Source organism: Emydura macquarii, unplaced genomic scaffold (genome assembly GCF_026122565.2).
Source record: "Emydura macquarii macquarii isolate MOO-44397 ecotype Brisbane River unplaced genomic scaffold, CSIRO-AGI_Emac_v2 contig_212, whole genome shotgun sequence".
NCBI classification, from domain to species: Eukaryota; Metazoa; Chordata; order Testudines; family Chelidae; genus Emydura; species Emydura macquarii.
Window position 1 is genome coordinate 8,185,726 of NW_027130349.1, and position 14,058 is coordinate 8,199,783.

Sequence of the window (14,058 nt, forward strand, 5' to 3'; positions counted from 1 at the left end):
CACACCTCTTTGTCTAAGTGGTGACTTCTTATACCCTTTCATAAACAACCTTCACCAAATTATCTCTCATTATCATATATGCTAATTACCTACATTGGGTTTCCACTCTTAACTACATTCCATTCCCACCATGATAATTGGGGTCATCAAAACAACATCTGGTGATAGGAGGGGTGGAGTAAAAATATGACCCTTGGCACTAAAACAGTGTACCCCCAGATGTTCAAGGATAACTGCTTGTTCCCATCACTGTTATCTATGTGCAGCTGCAAGCATACAGTATCTGTATTTTGTCTTATTACATGCCATGGTATGCAGAAACTGAGACATCTATGAGGTTATTCAGTAGTCCTATTTATCTCTGCCAACTGGAAGATGTCATGCTACAGGGGTCAGAATAGCCAAGCAAGCAACTGAAGCTATGCTAGGCCTGTAGGACAGTGGTTAAGCAACTCAAATTGTACTGAGCCTCCAACACAGGGACCAGGTTTTGCCCTTGAATGAAGGTGAAAATCCAACTTCAGTGAAGTGTAACTGTGTGAAGCAACAGACAACATACACACTCACAAGGCTAAAAAGAAATGATACAATACTGTCCATACTAAAAAAAAATGTTTGTTGATCATAATTTGAAAAACTATAGCACAGTGGCCTGTACAACTATATGTATGTATTGATTTGGAGGAGACAAGAAAGGTAAATATAGCAACTAGAATAATGCAACACAGCATAACCAAGGGAGGGAACATTTTAAAAAAATTATTGTTTTCAAGTTATTTTTAGTTCTGCAATGTCAGCCTCTGGATACAACCATGACATGCACGTGCTTTCCAGCCAGCATACCCAACCTATAACAGTTCTCTATTTTTAAGTTTGAAACACTTTAGTTGTAATTCCTTTTTGAATGTACCATATACCATTGCCTTGTCCTATCCTTTGCTTGCACAGTGGGAAGAGAACACTGGTATTGAACTGTTTTTTACAAACATATTGAAATTTGGATGATTAACTTAATGCTACTGCTGAGCCATACTGTAATACCTTCGCTCATGCTGAGTAGCATCTTACTCACATGATGTCCCATTTATTTCAATGGGACTACTTATGGAGTAAGGTACCACTCAGTTTGAGAAAAGGTATTGCAGTATGGCCCACTGAGACCATAAGGAAAGTAATGGTTACCTGGTAGAGATCACTTTATAGTGGAGCATGAAGAAACTTATGGAAAAGACAATAAGTGCTGTAGATTGTGTAAGGCAAGGAGACTAGATTTTTTCCCCAAACAGACTAACACATAAGGGCCTTCCATTCAAATTGCCCCCATCCTACACAGACTGGGGCTGCTTCAGCAATACTGTCTCTGCATCAATAAGGCTAATCAAATGTGTAAAGTTAAACACATTCAGAACTTTTGCAGGATCAGGGCCTGCTGCAGGCTGTTATGTATTCAACAACAGCTTACAGCCTTGAACTTCTTCAGGTGTCATACCATTGTGGCCTGGTGGATAGAACATTAGACTGTGATTCAGGACACCTGGCGTTGCCATTAGCCTGTTGGGTGATTTTGGAAAGTCATTTTCAAAGACGTTTAGGTTCCTAAAGGTTCAGATAGATGCCTAATGGGATTTTCAAAAATGCCTGGGCATGTTAAGCACCTAACTCCCATTGAAAGCAATAGGAGTTAGGCACCTAATTTGCCTAGGTGCTTTTGCCTGAGCTTCCCCATCTGTAAATTGGGGACAGTTATTCTTACCAACTTTGTAAAGCACCCTGAGATCTACTGATGAAAATTGCTATATAAGAACTAGGTATTATCATTTATTATGGAACAACGGGGTAGGATTTGTGGATCTATCCTGCTGCCCTCTGCATTTCCTAAGGATACCTGCGATCAAATGGGTTTATAAACATCCTCCCCTCTTCTCAATATGTAAGGTTGTGCACCTCTCCCCTTGAAAAGTAGGATGCAAAAGAAGCTGTGGAGAGACTCTTTTCTACCTTTTCTCTCTTTGGAAGGTATTTCTCTCTTTTTTCCCCTTTCCATGTATAAAGCCTCAATGTCCTTTTAAAGGACATTCTATACAAAAAATTCCCTTTTCTCCCTTCAAAATATTTTTTTAAAATATTTGAATTCCACATAGCTAACATGAATCATTTTTACCAAAGGCTAATTTCAATGAAGCAAACTTTTCTGCACTAATGTAAAGTGTTGTGCAAGGAGTATAGCAGGGAAAACTGAGTCACGAGTCCACCCAATTTATGCTTAATCAGTTTTTACCTTTATTTATAAATTTTCAAACAGAATTATTGTCACATAGTTTCTGAAAATAGTTATGCCAGACAACAAACAGAAAAGATGGAACAGGTAAGGGCCCTGGGAAGCCCTCCTGCACTTCATAATGTCAGTCTTTAGCCTCTGGTCTGGTCTTTCAGTGTCATTCCTTTAGTTTCTGGTTTGGTATTTCTCTGTGCCCCTTTGTCAACTAGATTTCATAACTTTCCATATTACAAATTCATTAGCTTTCCACCAATCAACGTTATTTAATATTAAACATACCCAGTTATCCATGTACCAAACTTTCATATTTTTTTTGTTATAAATCATTAACATAACATCAGCATTACATCAACATTAAACTAACCTTATGTAGTCCTTATTTTCTATCATTTAGGAATTTTCCTCATATTTTAGTATATATGTACATATGAATCATCCTAGATTAATCGTTAATATAACCTTTATACAGTATTTTATTTAATAGGAGAATTATGAGGGTTACCATGCTCTTAATGTCAGCATGTTTTTATCTTTTTCTAACATGGGTCTTTAGGATAATTTTTCTTAAGCATCACGCCATCAGGTTTGTAAATTATTAAAAGGCCTTGTAAGTAATTTTACCTGCGGCATTTTTTGATGGGTGCTTTTTATTTTAGAGACTTTATAATCAATGGTTCCCCAAAAGTAGGCTAACATTCTCTGTAGTTAATCTAACTAGAATTACACATTATGTTAAATATTAAAGCTGGCAGCCACTCATATCTAGCGCACTTTGGACACAGATTACAGCCTCACTAATATGTCTTTCCATATACACATTATTACCATTTTATCTTTAAATTGTCCTTCCTAATAATAAAATATTAATAATTATAATTCTGAAGATGCTAACAAATTAAAGGTTTTAGAAATTGTGATAGGAATAGGGACACACTTAAAACACCACTGAATTCAGTTTGACTGCAATTTTTAAAGAGCATAAAGCCTAGAAAATGGTTATTTTTAATTGTTTATTATTATTTTAATGATAGATAAAAGATACTGTGTTCCTCTAAATATTTAATTTCCAACACTAAATTTTTGTCTGAGACACAGCCAGCTCTGTCAGAGGAAAGTCCCAATACTGTTCCCTGTGAAGTTAATAGTAGTCTTGCCAGTGACATTAATAGAAGTATTGGGCTCAAGAAATGTTAGAAATGAAGATGAAGAAAGAAATCTGAAACAGGCACAAATGTGTTGGATGGCATGGGAAAGTGGGTTTCCAGGTTCACACCAAGAAAGGCTGTTACAAACTATGACAATTGTAATAAAGGAGATTTCAAAATCAGAGAGAAATATCTTTAAAGTCTTATTGAAAACACACAACAAACTGCTTTTTCATAAGATTTTAAAAATCACCTTAGAATCACTCCAAAATGAAGGGTTTTTCCAATGTGAGACATGGCAGGTCCACAGAAGTCCTCAAACTCTTCCTCCGGTATACACAAAAAGGACTTGTTAGAGCTATTACCAAGCTTCACCGCACATACAATAAATAATCCTGTCAACAGCACTGCTAGTGACAGGATATATGAAAACTGTTTTTGTGTATATTGTTATATAATAATAATAATAGAACCATGTATTTAAAAGCTAGGATGTCACAACATTTAACAAATATTGAATAATTAAGCTTTTGAACAGTCCTTTTAGATATGAAAATTTATAGTAATATCTGGGTCTAAGTGACTCTTGAAATCCAGCAGCTGTTTAATGATAAAATAGTACAGAACAGAAAGTGAAGAATATTGTATTAAAATCTAATTGTGAATGGACATGGACTTATAGATTGGACTCCAGTGTGTCACAGTTCAGAAGGTCCCATGATAGCTGAGAATATATTTGTTTTTCCATGACAGTTGGGAATGACAGTTGAGATTCCGTGACACTTGCAAGACAGTTGCAGCTCTGTGACAGATGAAGATGACTTTTGGAAATAACAGTTGTGTTTCTGTTGGCAGTTGGGAATAAGAGTTTCATGACAACTGTGTTTTTATGGCAGATGGAATAGATAGTTGTGGCTCTGTTGCAGCAGGGAATGACATTTAGGTGCTCATGAAAGCTGAGATTTCACGAGTGTTTAGCATGACAGATGTGAATAGTTAAGTGAACAGGAGTCAACAAACCAAATTCAACCGCCAATGAATTCAGTCTCTTTCTGCATGCGGGGGCGGGGGGGGGGGGTCCCTGGCAGATGGGATTCAGGGATACTCAGTAGTTGGGTGACAGCTGGGGGGGCAGGGGCTGGTGGATGGGATTCAGGGACACTCTGCGGTTGGTGATAGCTGTGGGGAGTCCTGGGCAGCGGGGATACTGGGGCACTTGCTACTGGATGACAGCTGGGGGGGGGTCCCTACTGTTGGGTGATAGCTGGAGGGTGCCTGCCACCTGGGACACTCTGCGGTTCGGTGCCAGCGGGGGCTCGGAGCCCGTTGATGGCAGTTGGGGTTCGGTGGGCACGTGGCCGTGACAGTTGCGCGAGGAGCCGCCTCTCTGAACCGCACATTGCGCAAGCGCCGCTGGGCCGTTGCCTGTTTCTCTGTTCGACGGGCTCGCGGGGGGGCTCAGGGGGGAGGAGCGGGTAAGTGCGGCGGCGACAGCGACCTGCTGGGGTCACCTGAGCTCCTTCTGGAGAGCTGGGGGTGTGGACGCTTCCGCCTCAAGTCACCCGGGGCCCGTGCGAACCTTGTGTCGCAACCGCGACAAACAGGAAACGCCCTGCGATTCCCTTACAAGGGCATCAGAATCTCTCTCGCCCCTGCCTGCCCCGCCCCTCACGGTGGAATGCGGTGAGCGAACCGGCCTACACCATCGCATTATGGGGAAGGGGGGGAAAAGGGTCCGGCCCCAACCAACTCTGGGTCGAGTGAGCAGCACGGTCACCGCGGAGCAGCCGCGCTCCCCTCCCCGGTGTCGGCGCCGCGGCGGCGCTCCGGGCCCGATTTACGCCCTCTCCTTGAGCTGATGGTTTAGCCCGGGTCCTCTACCCCGCCCCCCCCCCCCGCGCGCTGGCTGGCGGTGGTTCGCCCCGGACCGCACTCTCCGGAAGTGTCGAGGCAGCTAGTGCAGGACTCTGGAGCCGTCGCCGGTTTGAGTCTCGAGCGGACCTGAGTTTCTGCTGCTGACGTAGCCAGGTAAGGCCGTTCGCGCGGGCCGGGAAGAGGGGCTGGGTCCGAGGTCCACTGGGTCCAAGTCCCTGCGCTGGCCGGGCCTGGCCGAGCCGGCCCCCGCCGCTGTTAGTGCCGAGCAGGGCGGGGTCTCGCTGCCCTGTCTTTGCCTGGCTCTGCTGCCCATATGGTGGTGGTGGGTTGTAGCTGGGCTGAGCTGCCCTTTATGGGTGGGGAGGAGGGCGGAGGATGCCGGGGCGGCTCGGCTCGGCTCGGCTGGGCTCAGGGTCTTTCGCTAGGTGGTCGGTTGCGCTGGGAGGAAGCGGAAGCTTTTTTTGCAAACCCCCTTAGGTTCGGTGGCTGTGAGGAGCCTGGCAAGAGACGGGTCCGTGCTGGGCAGCGCCCCGGGAAAGGGACGGGCAGGAAACGGCTGTGGAAAGCGATGGCAGGCAGCCAGCCGCGGCTGGTGTAATGCTGAGCTCTGCAATCGCTCACACTGGGATTGGTGGCTGAGAAATTATGATTTTGTGCTCCACAAACAGGCTAGATTTTTACCCTGTCCCTGATATCATGTGACCGTGGCTGCCTTTGGGGACTTCGCAATATAAGCAATTTACAAAGTTTGGAAACTCATAAAATAGCTTGAGAGTAAAGAAGTGCAGACACTTAAAACTCTACGCTGCGTGATTATATCATCAGCCTTGCAAAACTTGCTTGGGGTGAGTCCTATTCTCTTCTTTGGACAGCTGAGTAGAGTGTTTGTGTGTTTGCATGACAGATGCCTGCCCTACTGCAGCTGTACACTACCCAGGTGTCATTTGTAATGTCAAAATGGCAGAGAACTGTGAATCACGGTGATGATTGAACCTGGTGAGCTCTCAACCATGCTTGCAGTTGCTTCCATCCCTTCACACTGAGTCAACAGATATTGTAGACTTCAGAGTGACACACAGACAAATGACAATCCTGGAATCTTACAGTATAGATGGTACCCATTTCTATAGCTTTTTGATATCTTTCAAGTGATAGTAGTCACCACATAAGATGGTTAAATGGTCACTACAGCTTTAGTACAATGGCTGCATTTGCTATCTTTTAGATTTATCCACCCCAGCTTTCAGAATTTATGCAAAAGTCTACCTAAATAAATGTCTTGTCTGAAGGCCAACAAACTCTCAAAGAAGTGACTACCACAAGTTAAATTCTTCTCTTTAAAATGTTCTGAATGGTTCCCAAAATAAACAAGGCTAGACCATTGAGAGCTTCATATTTAGTAACAAAGACTAAATCCAGTTTAGTTTTATACTAACATTGAATTTGTTTTTGCACTGATATATATTCCTTCACTTTGGAAATAGTAAAATCAAAATCAGGATACGTTTATGATTCTAAGGAATGTGATTTTTGTAAAATCCAATGAAAATATTGGATAATGAGATCTTCAGGGGTGGGGCAGTCTTGTTACAAATCAGTTATTATATAATCTTAGTCCAACTAATAAAATCTGTTGGGGCTACTCTTTGTTTTAAACAATAGATTATCACAAATGACCAGTCTGGGAATTAAGTAGGTCACCTTTTAGGTTGGTCCACCAGTGACCAAGAAAATTAGGTGGAAATGATTCTTGTCCTAAAATAACATTGTATACCTCTTCATGGCCAGTAAGAGGTTGGGAGGCAATGGACAGGTAAATGTATGCTGGTGAAGGCATTTGATTGTTAATATTCTTGCTCTAACCAGTTTAGAAATTTACCTAGGTGAAAGATTTACTAAATGTTTCTAATCCATGCCAGAGCTAGATTATTCCTTTGTTCTATCTGTTCTGTTCAGTGTCAGATGTTCCAACTTGTCTGTAGAAGCCTTTCCTCATTTTCAGCCTAAACTTATCCTATTTTAGTTACTCCTAAGTATATTCCCCTCTTTTACCCTGAATTTGTAGATTTATCCAGTGAAGACTTAACCCGACTGAAGTCAGTAGGAGTCTTGCCATTGAGTTCAGTGGCGTTGGGATTTCACCCATTCTGTGTCTTTTCTAAGCTGACACTGAGTTACACTTGTCTAACATAAATCAATCCCTCCAGACTCCAAAAATATTTTTGTTACCCACAAATTGGAAAACATTCAGAGAAAGGTATCTTTCTGGAAAAGAGGTAAAAACAATATTCTAGGTATGGCTACACCAGAATTTTGTAGCTAGGCTGGTACCTTGTGAAACATAATGCTTTTTTCTATATGCAGTCCAAAATTGCTCCCACCTTCTTAGTGCCATATCTGACTGCAAATTCAGGTTGAATGTTGCCCATTATCACCTCTAAGTCTCCCTTAGCAAGTTTCCTGGTTCCTTACTGTCATTGAATCTGTTCCTCTCCTTTAAGATATAGAAGACTGTGAAATAACATTTTTCCAAATTGAACTGTATTTGGGCAGTTTGATTTGGTTTGGTTTTATTCATGGATTTACCTCTAATCTCTGTAATAGCCTGTTTTTAATACATGCCCAACAGAATGGAGTTGTAGGAGAGAGGTTGGCAAGGAGTCGCTTCTTCTGTGTGCTTGATTTGCATAGTCCCTTACCTTACAATACAGTCTCAATTATTAGGGAAAATTGAATAACTTCAGATAATTAAGGGAATTGTCATTATAAGAATTGTCGAGGGCATGACTGACCCTGTTGTGGGTAGCAGTGAATCTGAATGGAGGCTCAGATTGTAAGGATGAGTTGTATTGGCTTGCTAACTGAGGTATGTCCAATTGAAGATTTTAAGTCTTTCAAGCAGCTTGTTAGCTTATTATCTTAATACTTTATTGTGAGCTGTGTTACTTCAGAAATAAAATGGATTTTCTGACATTTAAAGCTGAATTTTTGTTTTCATTGTACTTTGAATACTTGTTTTAGGGAGATTGTTTTGTGAAAGTGTAATGAAGAGTGTTGTTGGGTGATTTGCAGTTGACTTCGTTGGTTATTTTTAGTTCAGGGCACAGAAGTTTGTTTTTCATACGTCAGAAGAATGTTGTATGTGGAATGTAAGTTTTAAAAGGGTAGAATTAATCAGTGAATGAAATCAGTAAAGCTATTTGTAGATACGCTGGGAAGAATATAACTCATGCAGTGTCCTCTTTTTACCATCTGGAGGCTTGGTAAAGTGCTCACTCTCTCTCGGGTACAAAGCAAGGTAAAATACTTATTTGACAAAGAGTTGTGATCTCTTAGGTCTAACTGGGTTGTTATTTATGTACTTTAGTTCTGATTGCTTGCCTATGGCAGTTACTTAGCTATATTTAGTTAACTTCAGTTCACTTTTAAAATAAAATAAACTAAAATTGTACTTTAATTACTTTTTATTTTATTTTGGATAGACTAACTTCTCCAGGGTGACTTTGCAAGCAACATATTCAAGGAGTCACTGAGACACTCTTTTCTATGACTCATTGATTAGCTCTTTTCAGGAGTGCAATTAGAAGTAGTTTGTCTTAAAGATCAACATTTAATGATCTATTGTAAATTAGCTGAACCTGGGTATTGCACATAGCCATAGGCTGGTGTTAATGGCTTCTTGGACACTTAATTTGAGGTGTTTAGGCTGAAGTTCATAATCAAGGAACACAGACATTTATGGCACATATAACAAAACCCAGTTTGGGTATGCTGCAGAATTCTGTGGCACAGTAAATTAGTGTCTTGTAGTTCACTTTTAAACTAGCTTCAGTTTTTGTAAGAGAAAATGTATTAAATCGAAATCCCAATTGATATGGACAGTAATATAGATTAATGGGACACTGTCAGCTTTAAATTATTTTTAAATGAGTTGAGTTAAAAATAGTTTAGGTACTACATCTATTCTTGTTTATCTGCCACTTTCTGTGGCTTTACAATCACTTTCCTAGTTGTCAACATGTTTTTCTACCCTATTGCTATGTGAAAGATGACTATATAGAGTGCTATCTATCCTGTGCCCAAAGTAAATAATCTGGAAAAGAGTTGTTACTTTGTTAAAATAGAATTAGGTGTTACAAATAAGTGTAATTTTTTAAATTATGTCCTCTTCTCTACCCACAATTCTTGTATTTTAACTAAACAGTAAGGCCCTGATTCTGCAGTCAGAGCAGCATGGGCAGGCCTAAAATCAACAGGATACCCAGGATACAACAGTCCACCCATGCAGATCCAATTGCAGAATTGAGGCCTTTGTATTTAAATTTCAAGTTAGTGAATCAGTTCTTGCATAGCTGATTAAACTGGCTTAAAATGTAAATATTTAAATAATCACAATGGAATGGATACCATACTCTTGAAAGCTTTACTTCTGTCTAAATTATTTTACTTACTAAGTGTTAGTTCTAACATCTGAGGTTACTCCCCAGTTTTATCAGTTTCCCCTGTTTCACGCTTGCAATATGGGTAACTTCCTTTAAAAAAAAAAAAAACAAAAAAAAAACTTATTGTAAAAGTACATGGAGTTGTGTAGTACCTGAAACTACCTTGCTTTTCAATATGCACTAGATTGTGTCCCTTTAATGAAGAAATGTTATAGTTTAGAGTTCATAGGAATAAGTCCACATCTGTTGATATGCTATGGTTACCTAGCAAAAGTATAGTGCATTGTTTGTTTTGTAACTAAGCTCAGACTCCCCCCTAAACTTACACCAGACCCTCTGCTGAAAGGACTCTTAACACACACAACTTTTCTCTGATGCTGTGTTTTTGTTTTCAACCGCCTAAGCCATATAAAAACGTAAGACCTGCCAAGCGCCACTCTAGCTCTGGTCCCAGATGTACTGTGTCTTTGTGCATCAACTAATATAACAAAGTAAATACACTTCTAAGTAAAGGAGGCTCACCTTTTCCAGATATCTGGGCTTACTTGTGAGCTCCTTGGCCACACCCAGGCAAGGTAAGCAGACAGACTGTATAGTTCTAACTGCCAGGTTAGCCGGTTAGCCCCCCACCTGCCAAATTTGTTTGTTCCCTCAAGCCTTGAATAATATGCTGAAGTATAGAGACATGGACATTGGTGATTTCTTCTCAAGGACCAGCCTGACATGGACTGCTGTCAGCCCATAAAGATTTTCCTCTGAACCCAAAAGGGCCAGTACACATAATCCCAGTTAAGCTTCTAGTAAAAGAAAATACAACAAAAGGTGGATAGATCCACAGATTTACTATGTACCTTTGCATGTCATCCAGAATTCAAACGTTTTTCAAGGAACTGATCTAGTTTAATACATAACTCTAATTCTTAAGCATAAGTTGTTTACATTTGATTTCCTACACTTTAGTTACTGTTTTTCTTCCCTAGGATCCAACAGCCATCATGTCTAGCAAAAGGGCAAAGACGAAGACCACCAAGAAGCGTCCTCAGCGCGCAACCTCCAATGTGTTTGCAATGTTCGATCAGTCACAGATTCAAGAATTCAAAGAGGCCTTCAACATGATTGATCAGAACAGAGATGGCTTCATTGACAAAGAAGACTTGCATGATATGCTCGCTTCCCTTGGTAATGTTTATTTCTCCAGCTACCTATTATCTAATACTTATGGCCCCCCTTCCCCATCATTGTATTAACTGAGTATTATAAATGACTACTTGTCTGTTACAATTGTGTCAGTAGCGTGGCTGTTAACTTTTTACACCTTTTTGAGCTGCTTTATGAAAGATTGACAAATATCATTGGGTGGATGAATAAACATTATCATGACTATCAAAAATATAAATACTTTAACTGTAGGAAAGAATCCAACTGATGAATACCTAGATGCCATGATGAATGAAGCTCCCGGCCCCATAAACTTCACTATGTTCCTTACAATGTTTGGAGAAAAATTAAATGGCACAGATCCAGAAGATGTAATCCGAAATGCTTTTGCTTGCTTTGATGAAGAAGCAACAGGTAAGTAGGTGAAATATCAATGCTGGGTTGTCTGCTTTTGAATTTTCATTAAAATAATATTTTATTCAACCATGATTGTAAATATATAATGAATTGAGATAGATAATTTGAGTTTATTATGGGCTTCTAAGGACTTGTCTACATGGTGCCTTATTTCATGTGTGCAGGGGTGTATATATCAATGTGCACCACTTGGTTGTGCATTAACTGGGGTGCAGTAAAGGTCCATTTGTGCACATTGAATGTAATACTGTTGGACTGCATTAACATGAACTAGGTAATTTTTAGTGTACATCAGCAGATCCACATGAGCCAGTTAGTGCACAACACACTGGTGCTCACTAGAATTTACATCCTTGCTGGTGTAGACAAGTCCTGAATATACCCAATATATAATTTACTAATAATCCCTCAAAAAAAAAGGTTTTGATTTTGCAAGCTAAAAATCCCTTGATGTAATTTTCTCTCTGCAGCTGAAATGGTGAAATATTGGGCTTAGACTGTTAAACCTATCTAGTTGCTTAAAATCCATCTATCAGAACTCAAAACATTGAAAAAGGCATTTAAAATCAAATATGCAGTGAGTGGGAGCAGTGTTAAATTTTCTATAATTGTAAGAGCTTAGAACAGTACTTTCCAGTTGGTTAATGGAATACCAGTTGCCCATAAAAAACTTGCTGATGGTCTGCAGCTTTGATATGCAACACTTGCTGGCTCCTCATTTGCTTCTAGTTTTCTTTCAAATAAAGTTTAACAGAAGATCTAAAAAAAAAATCTAATTTTTTAGATTTTAAGAAAAAACTTGCCATAGCAATGTTGTTTGATCACCAATGCTGAGGGGAGAGATGGTTCACATATCATACATTATGGGAGGCTGCCCATAACAGTCTCTGTGATGATGTAGTCCATGCTGTGTCAAAGTTTGGGAACCTCTGGTTTAGAATCTGTCATTGAATTGATGCTAAAATCTTAATATGTCAGATATATTTGTATTTCTTGCACACATTGGGCCTTGACATTTAAATTAGGCTCAATTCAACTCCCATTCAGTATGAGCTGGATTATATGCTCAGCAGTTTTAAGTAAGAAATGTTTGTATTCACTTGTCTTAATCTAGTTAAAAAAATTTTCCTGTAGAAATATTTTTTTAAAGACTGTCATAAATCTGTTTGTATTTTGATTGAAACAAACTTGCGTCTTTCCAGACCCATTGTTTTGATGCAATTTGAGGTCACTTCTTGCCATTGAAGCTCACGGAGTATTGTGTGGAAAAAGCCATGGGAGGTTATGTCACTCAGGGTATACTAAATCAGCCATTCATCCAAGTCTTTATGGTGACCATTTCAGAGTGTCAGAGGGAGTTGGAAGGTGTAGAAGCTGTCCTGATCCTGTTACAGCGTTCCACCTTGACTCTGAAGCATGAGACTTGGATAGAATCTTAGCTTGTGGAATTAAACATATTGTCTTTGGCAATTAAAATAATCCAGCCCTGTTATTAAATGCAGCTACAGTATTTAGCTTTGGCCTCTTGCAGTCTTTTATATTGACAACTTTGTGTCTTCCTTCTCCCTGGAGTTGATGCTTAAATAGCCTTGTAAATATATGTTCTATATCTCTTAAGCAATACATTTGTGGTGCCTATTTATATACTGTTGTAATTACTTACTCCAAATTAGAATTTCTTTCTATTTGAAGATCCAGTAAGAGATCTTTTTTGGTTATTCTGATTCGCTGTATACATTATATTCCAGGGTTCATTCAAGAAGATTACCTAAGAGAGCTGCTGACGACAATGGGAGACAGGTTTACAGATGAAGAAGTAGATGAGCTGTACAGAGAGGCACCAATTGACAAAAAGGGAAATTTCAATTACATTGAATTCACGCGCATCCTTAAACATGGAGCAAAAGACAAGGATGATTGAACAAAATTTCAGACACCTGCTAATAGCTCTAGTTTTCACTTGTTTATTTTTTGAGGTTTTTTTCCTGGTAGAACCTGTTGCATGCATCTAGCCTTTACAGCTTTTGCCTTTCTCAATGTATTTATCTATTCCAGGCCATTCTGGCACATTTACACCTGTGTAATCAGACTGGATGTGAGGGATGATATTGTAGTGAAAAAGATCTGGAGACAAAAATCAATGAATTTGAAGGCTCAGGAAAAAAGTCTCAATATTTCTGGTTTATCTGGATTTTTACATTTTTGTAATTAAAAAAGTCCTTTTGAAATAAATATTGCTATATAAATAAAATACATTAAACTGTTTTGTGAAGAGTGACAATTTCTTGTTACTAAATGTCTTCATTTTTAAAAGTATATAGAATCATAGAATATTAGAGTTGGAAGGGACCTCAGGAGGTCATCTAGTCCAATCCCCTGCTCAAAGCAGGACTAACGTCAGCTATATCATCCCAGCCAGGGCTTTGTCAAGCCTCAGCTTAAAAACCTCTAAAGATATAGATTCCACCACCTCCCTAGGTAACCCATTCCAGTGCTTCACCACCCTCCTAGTGAAAAACTTTTTCCTAATGTCCTACCTAGACCTCCCCAACTGCAACTTGAGACTGGTGCGCCTTGTTCTGTCATCTGCCACCACCTACTCTTGATATCTGGTTAAGACTCAAGATGTTATAGTGAGTTTACAGTTGATGAAACAAAAGTTGTTGTGTAAAATACTGTTTCTTTACACTTAAGAGAGGCAGTGATACTCAATTTTGTAATATGATGAGAAGTACTGGTACCT

General features: G+C 39.6%; 1 protein-coding gene across 1 annotated transcript; it reads left to right on the forward strand.

The window, feature by feature from the left end:
- The first annotated feature begins 5,296 nt into the window (after positions 1 to 5,296).
- Positions 5,297 to 13,596, forward strand: LOC137152573 (myosin regulatory light chain 2, smooth muscle minor isoform). Its single transcript, XM_067547281.1, has 4 exons — positions 5,297 to 5,451; positions 10,721 to 10,919; positions 11,151 to 11,312; positions 13,064 to 13,596. Exons 2-4 carry the CDS (start codon positions 10,736 to 10,738, stop codon positions 13,234 to 13,236), a joined length of 519 nt encoding a protein of 172 aa, XP_067403382.1. The 5' UTR covers positions 5,297 to 5,451; positions 10,721 to 10,735; the 3' UTR covers positions 13,237 to 13,596.
- The last annotated feature ends 462 nt before the right edge of the window (positions 13,597 to 14,058 follow it).